We start from the raw sequence: 21,031 nt of genomic DNA, 5'->3' as shown, positions 1-21,031 counted from the left end.
ATCTCAAAGAATTGACAAAACAAACAAAAAACTCTGGAATTTATAACAGATTATGTAGCAAGGTTGCAAGATATAAGGCTAAAAAATAAAAAGTTCATTGCTTTCCTATATATCAACATTAGCACCCCAAAATGAAATGCTTAGGTATAAACCTAAAATATATGTGCAAGATTTATATGAGGAAAACTACAAATTCTAATAAAAGAAAAAATAATAAATGGAGAGATATTTCATATTCATGGATAAGAAGACAATACTGTTAAGATGTCAGTTCTTCCCTAGCTGATCTGCAGATTTAATGCAATCCCAATCCAAATCCCAGCAAGTTACTTTGTGGACACTGACAAACTGATTCTAAAGTTTGTATATAAAAGGAAAAAACCTACAATAGGCAACACAATACTGAAAAAGAACAAAGTTGTGAGACTGATACTACCTGACTTTAAGACAATATAAACCTACAGTAATCAAGATAGTGGTGTACTGGCAAAAGAATAGACAAATAGATCAGTGGAACAGAATATAGAGCCCCAAAACAGACCCTCACAAATGTAGTCAAACCAATCTTCGACAAAGGAGCAAAGGTAATACAATGGAGAAAAGATGATCTTTTCAAAAAATGGTGCTGGAACAACTGGACATCCACATGCAAAAAAAGTGAATCTAGATACAGACCTTACACCTTTCACAAAAATTAACTCAAAGTAGATCACAGACCTAAATGTTAAATGCAAAAGTATAAAACTTCTAGAAAATAACACAGATGACCCTGGGTTTGGCAATGAATTTTAGGTACAACATGAAAAGCACGGTTCATGAAAGACAAAATTAATAAGTTGAACTTTATCTCTAAAACATATAAAGGACTTGTACCCAATGTATACAAAAAATTCTTAAAACTCAACAATAAGAAAGCAGTCAATCCAATGTAAAAAATAGGCTAAAGAACTCAACAGACTTCTCACCAACAATAATACAGACGGCAAATAAGCACACGAAAAGCAAAATTGTACAGTTGCTTTGGAAGACAGCTTGGCAGTCTCTTACAAAGCTAAACATATGTTTACCATATGATCCAGCAATCGTGCTCACAGATGTTTACCCAAATGAGTTGAATACTTATGTCCACACAAAAACCTGCACATGGACGTTTATAGCAGCCTATTCATAATTGCCAGAAACAGGAAGCAACCAAGACATTCTTTAGTAGGTGAATGAATAAGTAAACTATGGTACTTCCAGACAATGGAATATTATTCAGCACTAAAGAGAAATGAGCTGTGAAGCCATGAGAAGACTTCGAGGAACTTAAATGCATATTACTAAGTGAAAGAAGCCAGTCTGAAAAGTCTACATAATGTATGATTCCAACTATGACATTTTGCAAAAGGCTCAAACTATAAAGAGAGTAAAAAGAAGAGTGATTTCAAGGGGGAAGGGGGGGCACATGGGATTTTTAGGGCAGTGAAACTACTCTGTATGATACTATAATGGTGGATACATGACATTATGCATTTGTCAAAACCCATGGAAATGTACAACATAAAGAGTAAACTCTCTATATATGGAATGGATAAACAACAAGGTCCTACTGCATAGCACAGAGAACTATATTCAATATCCTGTGATAAACCATAATGGAAAAGAATATGAAAAAGAATGTGTGTGTGTGTGTGTGTGTGTATATATATATATGTATAACTGAGTCTCTTTGCTGTACAGCAGTAATTAACACAACACTGTAGTTCAACTATACTTCAGTAAAAAATAAATTAAAAAAAGAGTAAACCCTAATTTAAACTGTGGACTTTAGTTAATAATTTATCAATATTGGCTATCAAGTGTAACAAATGTACCACCCTAATGCAAGGCATTAATAGGGGGAACTTGAGGGGAGAGGACTGATGGGGGTGCATGGGAACTCTGTACTATTTGATCAAATAAAGTGAATAAAAAAGAGCCACACGATAAAAAAAAAACCCAAAACCCAAACCAATTAGAAAATGGGCAACAATAGAGACATTTCACTGAAGAGGGTATAGAGATGACAAACATGAACATGATAAAATGTTCGACATTATTAGCCATTAGAGAAATGCAAATTAAAACCACAATGGGATATGACTGCACACATATCAGAGTGGGTAAGCTGAAAAGCAGTGACAAAACCAAATGCCCGAGAGGACACAGAGAAACTGGATCATGCATACATTTTGGTTAATATGTAAAAAGGTATACCAGACTCTAGAAAACATTTCGGCAGTTTCTTCAAAAACTAAACGTGAAACTATCATACGACTCTGCAGTTGCACTCCTGAGCATTTATCCCAGAGAAAACGAAGACATGTTCACACAAAAACCTGTACACAAATGTTTATAGCAGCTTTATTTCTAATAGTGCCAAGCTAGAAACAATCCAGATGTCCTACAAACAAGTGGCTAAACAAACCATGGTGCATCCATGCCATGGAATAATACTTGGTAATCAAAAGGAACAAACTATTGGGCTTCCCTGGTGGCGCAGTGGTTGAGAGTCTGCCTGCCTATGCAGGGGACACGGGTTCGTGCCCCGGTCCGGGAAGATCCCACGTGCCACGGAGCGGCTGGGCCCGTGAGCCATGGCCGCTGAGCCTGCGTGTCCGGAGCCTGTGCTCCACAACGGGAGAGGCCACAACAGTGAGAGGCCCGCGTACCGCAAAAAAAAGAAAAAAAAAAAAAAAAACCACAAACTATTGATAAACAACCAAGATGAATCTCTAGAGAATTATAATGATTGAAAAAAGCCAATCCTCGACTTCCCTGGTGGGACAGTGGTTAAGAATCCGCCTGCCAATGCAGGGGACATGGGTACGATCCCTGGTCTGGGAAGATCCCACATGCTGCAGAGCAACTAAGCCCGTGCGCCACAACTACAGAGCCTGCGCTCTAGAGCCCGCTCGCCACAACTACTGAAGCCCGTGCAACTAGAGCCCGTGCTCTGCAACAAGAGAAGCCACCACAATGAGAAGCCCACGCACTGCAACGAAGAGTAGCCCCCGCTCACCACAACTAGAGAAAGCCCACGCACAGCAATGGAGACCCAACACAGCCAAAAATAAACAAATAAACAAGTTTATAAAATAAAAAGAAAAAAGCCAATCCCAAAAGGTTACACACTGTATGTTTCCATTCTTCTTTTTTTTGGTTGCGGAGCATGCGGGATATGTGATCTTAGTTCCCTGACCAGGGACTGAACCCATTCCCCCTGCAGTGGAAGCGTGGAATCTTAACCACTGGACCGCCAGGGCAGTCCCTATATTCCATTCTTGAAATGAGAAAGTTATAGAACTGGAGAACAAATTAGTCATCGTTGCCATGGCTCTAGGGAGGTGGCAAAGGGAGGGTAGCGGGTGTTCTTATGGTGACGGAAATACTTTTCATTTTGTCTGTATCAATGTCAGTATTCTGGGTGTAATATTTAACACAATTTTGCAAGATATTAGGGGGAAACTGGGTAAAGAATACATGGAATCTGTCTTATTTCTTACAACAGTATCTGCATCTACACGTTATCTAAAAATAAAAAAGGTATAATGTTAAAAAGTCAATCAAGCTATAAATGTGGAAGCGGGGGCCAACAGATCTTGTTAAATGTTAAACAAGACATCACATAAGCCAGTCAGCACATGCACATGTGAGATTAATTGGCTTTCAATGTTTGATGCTTTACCATCAACTGCAGAGACTAGTGGATGGAGGGTTTTCAAGCTGTTTCTCAATTCCACCCCTCCTCCTAAATTGACTAAAACAAAACAAATCCTCCTGGATGTTGGTAAGCTTAAGGAAGAGTGGAACGGAGCCTAGACACGGGAGCAGGGAAGACGGGGAGCAGGGAGACTGAGGTTTGGGTGATTGGGAAAGCAGGCCAGTTTGGATGGGCGCCTGCTAGCAGTGACAGCCAGAAAAAGAGGTCTGGTTCAGGAATGAGAGTGAATTGCATGGCGGCTGCCTGGAAAGAACTGCATTTGTGGCAAGCATCAGCTTTTTACCTTTCACAGAGCCCCCTTTTTTTGTTGTTTTAATGCTCCATTAAAACATAGAAAAGTGCACAGACCTCAGTGTATGGCTCAGTGAATTTACACAAACCGCACACACCTTGTATGCAACACCCAGATCAAGAGTTACCCGCAGCCCAGCAGCCGCCTCCATGCCCCCTTTCAGTTACTCCTTCCCTGTTTATACAAATGGAATCATACATTATGTACTCTGGCGATTTTGATCAACACTAAGTTTGTGATGGCCTTCCGTAATGTGGCATATACTTGTAGATCTTCATTCTTATTGCTATACAGTGTCCCATTTGTGGATACACTACAATGTATCCATTCTAATGGTGGAGGGCATTTGGATAGCTTCCAGATTGGGGCTATATGCTGCTGTGATCCTTCTTGTAGTATCTTTTGGGAACATGCTACGCATCTGTTGGGCTTCTGCCTGTGAGTGGAAAGGCGGAATCGTAGGATATACACATTCAGCCCTTGTAAACAGTTTTCTAGTATGGTTGCACCACCTGACACCTCTATCAGCACTTATCTAGATTCTTCCTGATACTCAGTATTTCCCACCTTCTAAATTTTAGTCCTTCTTATGGGTATGTATTGGAACTGCGTTTTTTTGTTTGTTTTTAATAATGAGTAATGAAATCGAGCAGAAGGACCCTTTTGAAAGGAGAGACCAGGCACGCAAGACAACTCCCCACCTTAGGGGCTAGAACTTGCCCGGGGAGTCTTTCTTCCATTTACAAAAAAAAGAGTCTCACTTGGCTCAGGCCTGCACTGAAGGTGACAAGTTGGAATGTTTCCCTTATACTTAACAGTTCAGCTCAAACCATCTTAACCAAAGATTTGACCAGTAACAGCAAAGAAGAAAACTCCATAACTTGGGCTGACCCTTACAGGGCCAGAATTAAATATTGAGGTGAATGTACATGGAGTTACAGACAAGTCCTTTAACTAAACACAAACAATGACCAAAGAATTTGTTCCCTCCATAATACTCCGTAACGGGACAGAATACAGATAACTTTCAGTTTTCTGTTCCAGTGATAAAGTCATTCCAGCCATTTATCTGTGGGGACCCCTCGGACCTCCAAAGTTGATATTAAGATGATTTTAAACTGAAGACATTGGAAATTCAATAGATGCAAAAGAAGCTTTTTCAAAGCTTCCCTTATCTGACTAAAGGCAGAAGCTTCTGAGAGCGAGGCTGTAATCAATCAATGAACGCCCTCTCCTGGGGAGTTTCACTGGCCAAAACAACACAGAAAACGCTCACACCTGCATAAACAAACATTATCAGAAACTTTCTTATCTCCCATTTGTTCCCCTAAAAACCCACCGTCTTTCCTAAATCTATAAAAATACTGAATCACTATGTTGTACACCTGAAATGAATAATGTAAATCAACTATACTTTAATTTTTAAAAATTTGCTAATTAAAAAAATTGCATTGGAAAATTGATCTAAAGAAAAAAAGAAACCATTTGATCTTCCCATAGAAGCTCCTTTCTCCCCCCTTCCTTTCCCCTATTAAATTAGGTTATAGACACCTACCTCTAATTATGGAGGGGCCACTTCTTTTGCTGGATTCATGTGCGTATGAATAAGCTCCTGTTAATCTGTCTTTTGCCAGTTAACTCACAGGCTTCTAAATCACTGAGCCTAAATTAGAGCAAAGTTTTTCTTCCCAACAGGCCTTTGAATAGCAATAGGACTCCTCAATTTTGGACTCCTCTCATCTCATTAGCAATCATTAACCTATCTAGTACAACCGTTCTAGTTAAAATACATGACTTTAAGTCTTCCAATTTAAGTGTCCAAGTGACCCATGTGCCATGGGTCTTGTGAAAAACCACCCAACTACAATTTTTAAGCTGTGTTCATCAGTGTTTGTGGGTAATGAGTTTTCTTTCTGTAAAGCGGGTACCTTAGACCTAACCCCAGCCTTCTCAGCCGTCAGGGTCTGTCCTGCACATCCCCTCACAGCGAGGGCTTAGCGTCCAGCAAGGGGGCTGCTTCAGAACCGCCGCTTCCAACCTCACGCCCCAGGAACGCCAGGCCTCCCGGCTTTTACTCCCTAGAAATAACAAGCTGCTCGTCACCGCGGCACCACTCATTTACCTACGCCCCCTCCGAGTTAGGATCCCAGAACGCTTTTGCCAGGAGACAAACGTGGGGCCCAAGTCAGACCAGCATTCTGAAAACAGGGTTCCATTTGGTGCTTGGTGCATGATGCAGTTTTAGAAAATCAAACGTAAAAGGGACCTGAAACATAGTATTCCTCTCCCCATTTTGCACGAGGCATAGACACAGAGCTCCAAATGGTCGATGCCTTCCGGTGACACGGCTGCGCTGAACCCCGGGCCTCCCACGCGAGCTTCAGGCCTCCGGACCCCGATGGCATCTCGGGAGGCTGGTGCTGCAGCGGCCGCGCCCGAAGCCCGAGAGGCGGCGGGGTGGGCGCGCGCGCACCGGTCGCGGGATAGCTTACCTGTGGGCCGCGGCCACGCGCCGGGGCCACCTGGGGCAGGGCAGACTGGGGCCGGACTTGGGGACCAGCGGCGGGAAGGGGCGCCAGGCAGGAGGGGGGCCGCGAAAGCCCGGCAGGGAGCCCAGCGCCCCGCGCAGCCCCGCCAGCTCCCCTGCAAAGCCGAGCGGCCGGAGGGCGGAGTCGGGACCCCGAGGGGCGGAGCGCTACTCGGCGCCGGCCCCGCCCCCTCGGGCGCCAGCGGACTCTCGGGCGACGCTGGAGCCCCCGAGTGGAAAACACCTGCGCCAGACCCCGCTCCCACACCACGGAATTACCGCTCGGGGTTGGGACGCTGACACCTGCATGTTATGAAAGCTGCCAGGGGATTCTTGGGTGCGGCCGCTTGTGGTCCGTTTTCTACAAGGATTGAAGTTAGTGCCTACAAGAGAGCTTCTAGCACTCCAAAATCGCTACGGGATTGTAAAAGGACCCATTTTCCGAGAGGATCCCAGAGAGCCTAGCGTAAAAAATAAAACGAAAGGGGGCGTACTTAACGTTTTCGTTGACTTTCTCGGTTTTAATTTTGAAAATTGGTTTCATGTGGCAAGTGCTGGCATGCCCACGTGCACCTTAAAATCTTGCATACACACATTGTGTCAACAAACACCTTCCTGTTTTAAATACCTTCGTGTTCTTTTTTTTAAACGAGTGTCATTCGTGTCAGAAAAAAGGTGAATGTTGCTGTATTTAACCTGCTTAAAGGAGTTTGTCCCCCCTCCGCCCAAAAGCTGATCAAGCAAGTTGGAGTGTACAAATATTCCCAGACGCAATCCATGTACTCCAAGATACTCCTTGGCAAGTGCAAAGGATGACAAGTGTCAGTACTTCATACAACTAGATTTAATAAGTTGTTATTACAGAAAAAAAAAAAGTCCAAACTACAAAGTTTAAGCAGTTGTAAGCAATAGCTGCATTGAGCTCCATGGTTAGTCACAGTACTGCAGTTCCACACAAGCAATATCAGTCCAAGCCCCAAAGGCGGAAGCTGAGTAAGGGTTACTAGCAAAAACAATCTAAGAGAACAGGTAATAAAAGATACAATACATTTAAAATTAGTTGTTAGTTGAAAAACAAATACAGAGATCTTAGCTGTGAACACTCTAAAAGTTATGTCCATTATTTTGACAGCAAAAATACAAATACCTAATACTTTATACCCCAACGGAACTATATCCAGAAAAGAAAAAGAGCAGAAGTTGTCCTGTATTAGCACCCAGGTTTTCTACTTGTTGTGATTAACTTCATTGTCATACAAATTTAAACATCCCCAAATCACATATCCATTTCTTGACCCATTTTGGGGTATAAAGTCAACAGCATTAATTATAAAATACTCTGGTAAAATGGAACACTATTGCAGCTGAGATAGAGAAGTTTGGTTATTATAAAAAAAAAACCAACAGAAAATGTTAGCTGACATACCACACAAACTGGTGAAAAAGCAACAATCCATACAAATAAGCCAGTTTTAACAAAAAGATAACTTTTTTTTCACTAATCTGTGACTAATCTTTCACTCAAACCTTGCAAGTAGAGATGTCACAATACTCAAATATTTAGGTAGGAGCTTTACCCAGTTAAATGCCATTTTGTTGCTAATATAATAGATAAAATGAAAACTAGCAGTTATTTGCTAATTGCATAAATGCAGTACATTCTGCATTAGCCCATGCCTCACTAACAAGCTATAAAACACAAGATATAGGCAGAAATCTAAGCATAATCTTTATACCACTAAGCAAAAATTTTCCAATTTCTTTTCTTCTGTTCCTAATCACTTATTTGTAGTTAATGTAAAATTCCAACCAGTAATATCCAATTTGAGTTAAAATTTTACATCACAACTTGATCTAATCTATATATTATTTACAAAACTGAATACATAGAGCATACCCAAGAGCCAACTCTGGACACGTGTTTCTCTGAGTCATTGATAACCTTGCCTCCGTGGCAGGAGGCCTGGAAAAGGCCATCAAGGACTGGGAGAAACACACCATCTGTCTAGAGCGAGTCATTGGATGTTCTGTTTACGCAACACCAGTTTTGCAGTTGTATGATTTTTGTTTAATTTTAGGTGCCATGACAATGACACGCTGCCTTAACAGCACAGCTTCAAGGTGAGTTTGGGTGTTGGAAAAGAAGCAGGAGGGCAGACAGATCATGCTCGGAGTGGCCAGATGTGTTGCCACAATAAGGGACAAACAAGGGGCACCATACCAGGGAGCAGGCTGGGGGTGGAGTAAGACGAAGTCTGAGACTGTCCATTTACAGTGGTGACCTCGGAGCGTGCCGCCTTGCCAGGCCACCCGTGTGCTCGGGGAGGTCACTCGGGCGAGACACTGAGGTCCAAGTCTAACCTCCCAGAGGGCTGGTCCTCTCAGAGACCTCCTTTCACTCTCAGACGTCACCACTGTAAATGCAGGGCAAAGATTCGGCCTGGCGAAAGGTACCCACTCACATGTGGACAGCAGTCGGTGGCAGATTCACTCACACACACACACACACACACACACACACACACACACACACACACACACACACACACACACACACACACACACACACACACACACACACACGACAGAATGAAGAGTTAGAGGGGAAAAGCAATAAAACACTCTGTCAACCCGGCCAGGTTCTCAACTTGGTGGTATCTCAGTAAGGGGTGACTTCATCATCAGGGCCACAGAGTTGGCTGCACCTGGTGTTGTATAAATCCACTGTGACATCCCTAGAGAACTGTACTGTGACATCCCTAGTCTTACACTAAACCACTGTAATAAAGGAAAAGGCTTGTCAAAATCTCACATGTTCTGCTCATTCTGTCATTTTATTACCCAATTATCCATTACATTTTCCAATCACTTTACATAACCAACCATTTTCATCGTTGTCACACTATTGTAAACCACATCAGCAAGTTAATACATAAAGCTTTGCATTTCAAAAAACTAGACACTTTAGTAACAATATTACAAAGGTTTTAGCTTCAAAAATAACTGAAAATGAAAAAAATAAACTTTTAAAGAATTAGCATCATAAAATTAATTTATTCCAAGTAAAAATACAAAATAATATTATGACATTGACCAGATATGAAAGTCCCTCCCAGAAACAACTCTATTAATGATTGAGAAAGCACTCCTTAAAGAAAATACGAAATAAAATGAAAAATATGTAAATATGTTTAATTTTTTTCTTAGCAAAAAATCTTTCTAAAAATAACAATGAAAATTTGTCTCAGTACAAAGGCTACATTACTATTGAAAAAATACCAGCATGAAGAAAAGGTACATATTTGACAGTAGAAAAATGATTTCAGTGAATCACAATGTCTAAAGTTTGCAATGAAAATAAATCTGCAATAAAGATTTATGCCTTTTTTCTTTTCTTTTTTTTTTCTATTTTTTATACAAACAGTACAAACAGTATTGCACATAACAACAAATAGTCGAGGTTAGGTTATAGCCTTCAAAAAATCGACTAGTTCAAGTGTCACATCAAGGAAAGGCCACAACAGGACCTGTGATACCCGGGGGCTTCCCATCAAGTTGCAGGTCAGAACACCTCTGTGTTTTAAAAAATAATTTTTTTTGAAGGACCCTCTCTTTTAATATAACATTAACAACTTGGGGGCACATTTATTTACAAAACAAAAGGGAACATGTTATAATTTAATAAACTAAAAAAGTTCTCTTTAAAAAAATACAAACAGAAGAACTCTTTCACAATCCTGGTCAGTCGTGCACAATCAACGCTTGATTATAAATATACAAATTAAGGGAAAGTAGTTTCCACCACCTATTCACAACTTTCAGCACCAAATGGAGTTTATTTTTTGAAACCTATTCTTTATGACAATGCTTTTTCACCTTCACTTCAGCTTTATGCTGTACAATATTCCAGCTTTTTTTTTTAAATCTCAGTATTATTTTAGTACATGAAAGAGGGGTGCTTCTTCAAAAAGTTTTGCTTCTTTCACATAATTAGGTAGATTTCTGTAGGTTAGATATGATCTTTAATATTATAGTTATAAAGCTCTAACTTCTTCATTTTCAAAAAACACAAATAAGCATGAAAAAAATAAAGTTACCCATCTGTTAAATCATTTTTCTTGCAGAATTAAATTAATATATATTTTTCTGAATAAACTTACTTAGAAAATATCATTTTCTTTCCTATATTTCAAAATTGAGGTATTGCAAAAGATCATGTCAGTCAGAAAGCATGCCTTTTTCCTTAAAAACAAACAAACAAAAAAATCTTCAGCCAACTTTTGAAAACTGTCTAGAATACAAAAAGTAGTAGTGCATAACAAAATCTCTTGTACAGATGAAAAAAACCACAAACATAGAAAAAAACAAACATAAAACCACAGCTGGGCTGGAAAAAAGCAGTTATTACCAAAAAGCCCAGAGGTAACCTCAAAGGGGGAGAATTCTAATAAGCATTTTTAACCCAGTAAAAAACTATTTTGTTTTTTCCTTTTTGAAAACAAACTATAGTTTGAGAGCTGTTAATTGCAACTAAACACTGGAGAAACAAAACAAAACAAAACCAAGCGATATTAACTTAAGACAGTACAAGGACATCACAGCACATAAAACACAGCGACTTAAATCTATTCTGCAGTGTCATATCCAGTCAGATTGTCCCCATAATTCCAAAACATAGGAAGAAGATTTAAAAAAAGATTTACATAGTCTCATAATCATTGTGTGTGTTTATATATTACTATCTGCAGCCCAAGAGTGAATGCTAAAAAAATGTCCATGGTAGTACTAGCAGGTCTGAATTCTATTCAAGCTTTACAGGATAAATCCAGGGAATTAAGTAGTTAATTTCTCACCCAGACAACCAACCCTGCCCAGGCCATCTTATTTTGTACAGACATTTCTTTAGCATCACGATCACGCAACTTTCTTAAAATGTGCCTAGTTTGTCAATTGACAACTTATCTCTATATACTGTATATATTCCTAGTGTTTGTAAGCTAAGATGAGCTCTTTGGTTTTCTGGACAAGGTCTGAAGCTATGTAAAATGGTGCAAGCACTAGGAGATTGTAACTAAGAGCTCATGTGTTAGTTAATAATATACCAGTTATGAACTGTCAAGTTCGTTAATGTCTGACACAGAGGCTTTAAACAGTTAAGTTTGATCACAGTTAGACATAATCACTTTACTATATAAAATAAATTGCACAATATATAACAGAGCACCGCAAAGTACTTCATCTACCATCCACAAATTTGCTTTAAGAATATCCTACACCTAGGTTTTATATTGGTTGTAATATAGGTCATTCTGTTATGGGCTGTTCCTAATTTCAGAAGCATTCCATTTATTGAGGCATGCCTTCCTCCAGTCAATTACCATTTCTTTGAATGAAAAAAATCTTTTTTTAAAAAAGTCAGTATTTTATAGCTTATATAGATTCTTAATTTGTGCATTGTGGGAAGGTTTTATACTAGACATCAGATATAAAATTTATTGCATGCAGCAACCTGATTAAGTAAACATGCAGTCAGAAATAGTGACCTTCCGTTGAAGCTTTCTCAAGTCTATTCTGATCTCCTTTCGGCAGCTGATTCTATCCCTAAATCACAAAAGTATGTTGTTGGGTTTTTTGTAATTGATACCTTAGCCTGAATAGAGTATTATGGTATTAATAATACCACTTTAATAGCAGCAAAAGCTATTGCAGCATAAATTTACATAACACTAAAAGATCTAACCAAAATCCTCAGCAAAACAAAAATTAAACATGAAGGAAAAATAAAGATTCAGCTTATGAGGTATCCTTACATGTCAAAATAGAGAGCAACTAAAGGCTTATTTTCATTAAGGGTTTTCCTTACTCTAAATGACCCCAGCTAATGATTGCTGAATTGTTGTGAAGTTTTTGCTACATCTGCCACCTACTCACGAGTATTACCTTTGGTAAGTCTTCTCCTAGGGGCGATTCTCTAAGTTTCTGAAAATAAGTGCATGCTCCAGTTCAAAAACGATCAAAACAATAACAATACAACAACAACAAACAAAAAAATCACAGACATCAACCTGATGGCCGCTGATGAGAATGGCAGTCTACGAGTGACAAATCAGGTGTAAGAAATTAAGGTACCAAGCAGACAAAGGTGTGAATCAAAGTGCAAATCAGTACCGTTATACACTCTGCAATTCTGCATTATACTGGACACTGAGTTCAGTAATATGACTGTAAATAATAATAATAATAATAAAAAGACCCATTTCTTCTTTAAAAATCGAGAACAAATGCACAGATTTCCAGAACACTGTAAGCCCTGAGGCAGTGCCCTCTCTTTTCCCTCCTTGTTATCTACTCCAGTACTTGTGGCTGGGTATACCCTGGGCTCAGCTCCAGCGGAACGGGACATGGCGAGGGCGGTCACCTCCCTCCTTCACCAGCGGTTTGTGGAACTCCCGCCCGGCGCGGGAATGTATGCTCGCCCAGCAGTATTCGCAGTAATACTGCAGACAGGTGACGTTGGCACAGAAGAATGGGGCAAACTTCCCACCACAGCGTGTGCCCTGGCACTCATCACACATCTGATCATCCAGCACATATGGCTTCACTTCCACCTGGACCCAAAGAGGAAAGACAGGAAAAAAGATTTTAGCAAAGTTTCCTCACATTTCTTCCTCTTAAGAGTTTATAATGGAGCTTAATATGTCCCAGTCAGACTCGGTGTTGAACTCAGCTGGTATCAGACAGTGGCTGAGAGTATGGGATCTGCTCCTTGACTTACTACTTACTAGTTGTGTGATGGCAGTAACCTCTCTCTGTGCTTCTGTTTGCTCTATATGTGGATCTGTAAAGTGGGTGTAACGGTGATACATGGACACACACACACGTATCTGGATATCTATATGATGGGCATAGCAGGGTCTACCTCAAAGGGTGCTGGTGAGGATTAAGAGAGGCAGCACAGGTTAAAGCACATGAGCTGAATTCTGAAGGCTGGAAGCACCCGGCTATGCACGAACAGCATTTCAGGGAGAGGAACCAGCGAGGACAAAGCCCAAAAGTAGGCAAAGGCAGAGCACGTACTTGGGGAAGTTTGGCAGGAGCTGGGCCAAAGGGCAAGTCCCACTGAGGCTGGCAAGCCTAGCTGAAGGGTGACCGTGAGGCTCTGGGCTTCAATGTTTTAAGCACAAGGCTTTCAAAAGACTAACCTCCCAGTACTGTTCACAATGGATGGCAGGGAAAGGGGGACTAGGGGGATGTTAAGAAGCTACTCTAACAATTGAGGCTTTTTTATTTTTTAGATTTTATTGCCTTAATCTCCCTCCAAGACTGGAAGCTTCAATAGAGAACTTTTCATCACAGCCCTGCAGGCTATGTTAGAGGAAAACCAGAAGCAAGGAAGAACAAAAGTTACCACAGTTTTCCCCCATGTCCGCTTCCAAGAACCTCAGAAACGGACTATCATTAACGTTTTCATCCCAAATGTTAGAAATTAGCAGGAAGGTGGCAAGTCTCTGTGATCAGGCTCCTTCCCACGCTGACCTCTAGAGCTGTTCTGGGGAAGAGCAAGCACTGTGGCCGCTGGGGCTATGGAGATGGGGACCCACGTTTTTTTTGACATGAGCCAACTGCCTGACCAGTTTGGGCTGCCTCTGGACGCAGCCCGGAGGTTCCAGCAGGGCACGGGGGAGGGTACCGAGGGGCTGATGGGGGACAGCGTGGGGTGAGCAGGGACACAGGGAATGCCTGGGATTGGGCTCTGGCATTCCTGGACCTTCCCTTCTGAAGGCCCCTTCGCCGGCCTCCTCTGGAGTTCTGTCTCTGCTTGGAAGACCCACTGGAGATGACCTGTCCCAGCCCTTGCTTACCCAAGGGGGAAAATGTCTTTGCTCTGTGGCTCTAGTTCTTCCTCCTATTTTTCCCTCCTCGATCTAACAGGTTAGAGAGTGGGCTTCAAAAAAAAAAAAAATCCCACATTCATCTCTGCATCATAATTAAAACTGTAGTGGCTCTCGGGTCATCTGCCTAGGTTCAAATCCCATCCACATTACTAGCTGTACAACCTTAGGCAAATTTCTCAGGTACTCTGAGCCTCTGTTTCCTCATCTGTACACTGGGGGAAAAGAACAGTTCGTACTTTATAGGGTTCCTATGAGGAGCAAATGAGTTAAATCACATAAAGCACACAGAACAGTGCCTGGCACATCAGATGCCCTCATTAAGTGTAGTTATCACTCCCCCTGCTTCCTCTCTAGTCCAGGCCACCACAACGTGCATCCACACCTGGCCAATACTGATGGCCTCTGCACTGGCCACCAAGCTCCAGGCCTTCCCTGGGTCAATTCTCCTATGTCCAGGTAGATGTTTCAATCATCTGCCTTCTCAATGTTTCTTGCCTGGTCAAAAGCCCTTCAGGCTCTCCCCTACCTTCAGGAGTAAGCCCAGCTGCCTCAGTATAACGGGGTACTTACTCCCTGTCCCCTGCGACTCAAATGTAAGCCAGAGCCTTCAGGATTTGCCCCAATCTCCCTCCCATCTAGTCCCCAACTCAAACGCGACCTGGTCTCTAACTTACCCGCACTTTCTTCCCACCCTACATACTCAGCCCACCCAACAATTTCCTGTACCCGGTAAGGCCCCGTCTTTCTTTTCTCTTTCCTTCTTAGCATAAAATTAACAATCTTAAAGTGAACAATTCAGTGGCGTTGAATATATTCACAATGTTGTACAACCACTACCTCTATTTAGTTCCAAAACATTTTCTTCACCCCAAAAGGAAACCCTGTAGCCACTAAGCAGTTTTCCCTACCTTCTCTCCCTCCCCAGCCCTGGCAACAACCTATCTGCTTTCTGTCTCTATGGATCTACCTATTCTGGATATTTTACATAAATGTAGTCACCTAATTGTGACCTTTTGTGTCTGGCTTCTTTCACTTATCATAATGTTTTGGGGTTCATCCATGTCGCATATGGCAATATTTGATTCCTTTGTATGACTGAATAGTATTCCATTGTTTGTGTATGTATATGCATGTATATATATGGTATTTTGTTTATGTATTCATTCATTAATGGACATTTGGGTTATTTCTACCTTTTGGCCATTGTGAATGGTGCAGCTATGAACATGTATGTACATATGTTTGTTTGAATATTTGTTTTCAATTCTTCTCACTACATACCTAGGAGTAGACTTGCTGGGATGACAATTCTATAATTAACTTTCTGAGGAACTGCCAAATTGTTTTCCACAGCGGCTGTACCATTTTGCATTCCCACCAGCAATGTAAAAAGGTTTCAATTTTTCCATATACTCACCAACACTTGTTCTCCATTTCTGTGATTATAGTCATCCCAATAGGTATGAAGAGATGTCTCATTGTGGTTCTGATTTGCAATTCCCTACTGACAACATTGAGCATCTTTTCATATACTTGTTGGCATTTGTATACCTTCTTTGGAGAAAGGTCTATTCAAGCCCTTTGCCCATTTTAAAAATTGGATTGTTTTCTGTTGTTGAGTTGTAGACTTCTTTATGTATGCTAGATACTAGACTTTTATCAGATATATGATTTGCAAATATTTTCTCTTATTTTGTAGGTTGTGTTTCACTTTCTTGAAAATGTTCTTTGATGCACAAAAGTTTTTAATTTTGAGCAAGTCCAATTTATCTATTTTTTTCTTTTGCCGTTCTTCCTTTTGATGTTATAGCTAAGAATCCACTGCCAAATTCAAGGTCAAGAAGATTCACTCCCTGGACTTCCCTGGTGGTGCAGTGGTTAAGAATCCGCCTGCTAATGCAGGGGACACGGGTTCAAGCCCTGGTCCGGGAAGATCCCACATGCCGCGGAACAACTAAGCCCATGCGCCACAACTACTGAGCCTACGCGCCACAACTACTGAGCCCGCATGCCACAACTACTGAAGCCCACGTGCTCTAGGACTTATGCTCCACAACAAGAGAAGCCACCGCAATGAGAAGCACACACACCACAACGAAGAGTAGCCCCCGCTAGCCACAACTAGAGAAAGCCCACGTGCAGCAATGAAGACCCAACACAGCCAAAAATAAATAAATAAAATAAATAAATTTATTTAAAAAAAAAAAAGAAAAAGACTTGCCCCTATGTTTTCTTCTAAGAATTTTATGGTTTTAACTCCTATAGTTAGGTTAACTGATTTCAAGTTAATTTTGTATATAGTGTGAAACAGGGGTCCAACTTCATTCTTTAGCATGTGGATATCCAGTTGCCCCAGGACCATTTGTTGAAGAGACTATTCTTTACCCATTGAATGGTCTCACCAACCTTGTCGAAAATTAACTATAGGCCCAGCCTTTCAGTCCCACGGGGAACTATTCCTTTCTCCTTTGAACTTAATACTCCACTTTGCTCCTCTGGCATTTCCTATCTATAGTTCTGCCTTGGTCAGCATCTCTCCTTATCTTCAAGCAACTTGAGGACAGAATAGATCTGGGGAAGAATGTGATCTGCAGAGATTGTGGGCTCCTGGGAGGAGGGAGCTGTAGGCTCATGAAAGTGTATATAACCTGGCCTGAACTCCCTGTACTTGAAGGCCAAGAAGGAGCGAAGTGGTGGACTAAGTCTCCTCTGCCCTGAGGTGGGAGGACTACTGGTAGAGGCAGGGTTTGTGGGGAACTAGGAGCAGCCAGCTTTTCCACCTTCGGTCCATGAGCTGAGGACTGCTTTGCTTCTACCACCAGGTAGATGCCTATACTCAGGGTGCTCCAGCAACCAGATCTGAGTCCCAAAAAGCTCAGAAAAGGGGATCCAGCAGTGTGAGAGAGGACTGGTCTTTTACATACAGCAAAAGAAAGCTGCCAGAGGAGAAAGACAATAGCTCTTTGTAATATATACACATGTGAAAAGAGTACTTAAGGATATTCAAGCCTAGCACAAAGGGCACTTTCCAGTAATATATATATATATTTTTTTTTAATGTCACTTTTGTTTAGGTGTAAAAGTGGCATTGTGTTTATGTGGGGGATTTTGTCCCTCAGTTTTTTTTGAGAACTTAAATTAATTTTTTAAATTGAGGTTAAAGTCATAAAGAATTAACCATTTTAAAGTGAACAGGGACTTCCCTGGTGGCGCAGTGGTTAACAATCTGCCTGCCAATGCAGGGGACGTGGGTTCGATCCCTTGTCTGGGAACATCTCACATGCCGTGGAGTAACTAAGCCCACGAGCCACAACTACTGAGCCCACGTGCCACAACTACTGAAGCCCACATACCTAGAGCCGGTGCTCCGCAACAAGAGAAGCCACCACAATGAGAAGCCCGCGGCCAGCAACAAAGACCCAATGCAGACAAAAATAAATAAATTTATTAAAAATAAATAAATACATTTTTAAAAGGGGAGGGGATTGAAAAGGAGCAGGATGGTGTGGGGCCCTCCTGGATACAACCCCCACCTTGGGTCCCCCATTTCTTGTTTGTAGAAAAAGGCTTTAGTTTCCTGGGCTTTTCCTAAGTTCCAAAGAGCAGACTCAAGCAGTTACTAATTAGGGGAGTGAAGAAATGCAGAAACAAAGGAAAAATAGTCAAGAAACAACAGTTCAGTGATAAAACACAGTCCTAGTTCCTCCTCAAGGGAAATACATAACAATCTGACACATATCTTTGAGTTGTTCTGCAGGAACTAAGACCCTCACCCAGGTGGAGGACAGTGACTACATGCTGACCATAAGCATACAGACCCCTGACTGGTTGGAATCAGAAGGTTGATGGTTAAGATTCCTGAAACACCACCCTGTTACCTCACCACCAACCAAACAGAAGAAAGTCATGCCCCCGGCAACCCTCACCTCAAATGTCGCCTTTCAAAGCCCTTCTGTGAAGCTATCAGGGAGTTTGGGTCTTTTGAGCATTAGACTGTGAAGGACACTGGTAGTTAGGTGGTCCTTATGCTAAAGAAGGGTGATTATTTTGGCTCAAATGGATTCATTCATTTGATGGATATTTATGGAGTGCCTATTCCTTGTATGCCACTGTATTAAAAACTGAAATACAATGGAGAACAAGACATAGTTCTTCCCTAAAATAATTTATGGTCTATTTGAGAGTTTCTTAAAGGCATTCCCCACCATTTGTAGTTTTTGCCATATCCTAATGCCATCTGTAATATTACTTGATGTTTTACCTAACTATCCAGATTAATTCTATTTTTCCCAATACACATATACATAATTATTAAAATAAAAACAGAAAAAGAATAGATATATGTGTATGTATAACTGAATCACTTTGCTGTACACCTGAAACTAACACTGTAAATCAACTATACCCCCAAATAAAATAAAAATAAAATTAAAATAAAATAACATAAAATAAAAAGAGGCTTCTCTGTTAACCACCTAAAACACCTGGAGTATCATTAAGCTACAGGACTTTGGAGACACCAACCTACTGGGATCCCATTAGTGATCTACATGACCATTAAAGTTCAAATGCTAGAGCCCTTCACAGAGCCAATCAAATCACCAAGCTGACCTTCTGGTTCAAAGAGATTTACAGGACCAGGAGATGAGAACTTCCTACAGAGAGAAACGCTTGAATTCATACTACACACCTAATGGTGACCATAGGTGAATGGATGGAGGTGATCATACCCAAGGATGCTGAGAACATGTGTAACTTATTGATGAGGGATAACTATTAAAGATAAGGAAGACTGATGGGGAATGCTGGATAAGTGGCTATAAAAAGAGGGAAAAGGGAATAATATAGGTAGAATGATATAGGCGAAGAAAAAACAATACTTTAATAAACTAATCTCAATGTTGACATTGTTGTGTTTCTAACAAGCTAGGGAAAATATTTTGCTTGGCAGTCATTTTGATATTGGTCAACATAATGACCTCCTAAAGTAAACAAAGCAATGACTAACAGCTCTTGGTGGCACAGAGGTGATACCTGGGGAGACCATGAACTATTCACAGGTCCAGAGTTCTCTCTCCTTGGACCCGAAAGGTTGTAGAAATGAGAAAGGAGGCATTAGCCAAGGTCAGGCTCAGCTTGAATTATGTGCGAAAGGTCATTATTAAGAACAGCTGGTCCCTGCTGCAGTCTGCCCTTTGGTGACAGGAAAAAAAACAAATTAAGTCTGTCAGATACCCAGCCGTCCCAAGGCATGTTTACAGGTGGCTGGAAGATGAGTAGCAGCAATGATTTCAGATAATGGAGTCAGAGTGGACAAACTGGAGAAAGAGGCCAAGTGAAGAGGTATAATTTAACAGGGATAACTGTCTGGAAAGGCCTGCTCAGAAGTCAGGTAGGCCATTTCTTATCATCTGGAGCAACATGCTTCCTGGAAAGACCAATCTGTTTGGTGTACTCAAAGCTTTAAACATAACGTATTCCTAATCTTCTTGGCATGTGTCACAGAGTACATCTCTCCAGGCCTAAAATCCACAGTAACCTCATTACCATTCCCACTAAACACGGTGTCTTTACAGTTGCTAAAGCAAGTCCTCCACCGGCAGGCAATACTAAGAATGTTTAAACATAAATTTTTAGTTTTTCAACTATGAGCTGGAATCCTGCTGTTTAGAAAGCAGATGACAGATGCCTAGGAAATTAAAGCAGCAACGTGAAAATAGCTTTTCCTTAGCAACAAAGTTATCCACAACCTTCCAGTTATAGCAAATTCGCAGTTATTAATTTTAGAAGAAATCTGGGGTAGATTAAAATAAACACAGCGAAAATGGTTGAATTTTATTTTCTTTTTACCTTTCAAAGGATGGGATTGACCATTTTTCATATTTTCAAGTGCTAGGGGAAGAAAGGTTTTAAAATCACCCTTATGCCTTTCCCACAAGGAAACGTACTTATGTGTGCTAATGTTGACACCTTTGCTATATGTCTATAGAACAAAGAGAGATCTGTGAGTGCTCTGTTTGGTCTTAAGATTACTTTTTCATGAAACGAAGAAGGTCCAGCTGACAGAATCCTGCATACTCCATACATTCACTCTCTAATCTCATTTCCTTCCATGCTGCTTGGGAGTGGGGCTGGAGGTGAGGGTATAAATCAGCCCCAAATCAATTTCTAGTAGTAGAAGAGTATATCATATAGAGAACAATGGGTAAGAAAGTCATTTAAAATCTATAAAATGCATGACTGCCATGGCATCATCACTCCCCAACCCCCCAGGATGCAGACGTGCAGAGCCCTCTGGCTCTATCCATTTAACTGGCTACATCATAACCTTGCAGGCCACAGCTTCCTCTACTATATTAGAGGTTTGGACCAGCTCTTCCAAGTAAAAATAAGCACTCACCAAGAAATTGCTAACTGACTGACACCCCTGCCTTCTGGGGTCAAAGAACTTGTATATCCTACTGAGATAACTACTTTAAAAAACTGTGGTTGTCTTTTTCCCATTAATAATCTCATAACCAGCATCTAAACTCAAATATGAGAAGGAAAGAAGAACACTTAATCACCCTAAA

The 21,031-nt window shown here is 41.0% G+C and overlaps 1 protein-coding gene across 5 annotated transcripts in view; it reads right to left on the bottom strand.

Annotated features, from left to right (window-relative positions):
* Positions 1–9,359: 9,359 nt before the first annotated feature.
* The window catches only part of CPEB3 (cytoplasmic polyadenylation element binding protein 3), a 177,847-nt gene continuing 166,175 nt past the window's right edge, over positions 9,360–21,031 (bottom strand). For all 5 annotated transcript variants that reach the window (XM_060034474.1, XM_060034473.1, XM_060034476.1 and 2 more), the window contains one exon: positions 9,360–13,172. In XM_060034474.1, coding sequence (XP_059890457.1) covers positions 12,945–13,172 — 228 coding nt within the window. In that variant the 3' untranslated portion in view covers positions 9,360–12,944. The remainder of the gene's footprint in view (positions 13,173–21,031) is intronic.

This window comes from Delphinus delphis, chromosome 16 (assembly GCF_949987515.2).
Source record: "Delphinus delphis chromosome 16, mDelDel1.2, whole genome shotgun sequence".
NCBI classification, from domain to species: Eukaryota; Metazoa; Chordata; class Mammalia; order Artiodactyla; family Delphinidae; genus Delphinus; species Delphinus delphis.
Note: the sequence above shows the minus strand (reverse complement) of the source record. Positions and strands in the feature narration are given on the sequence as shown.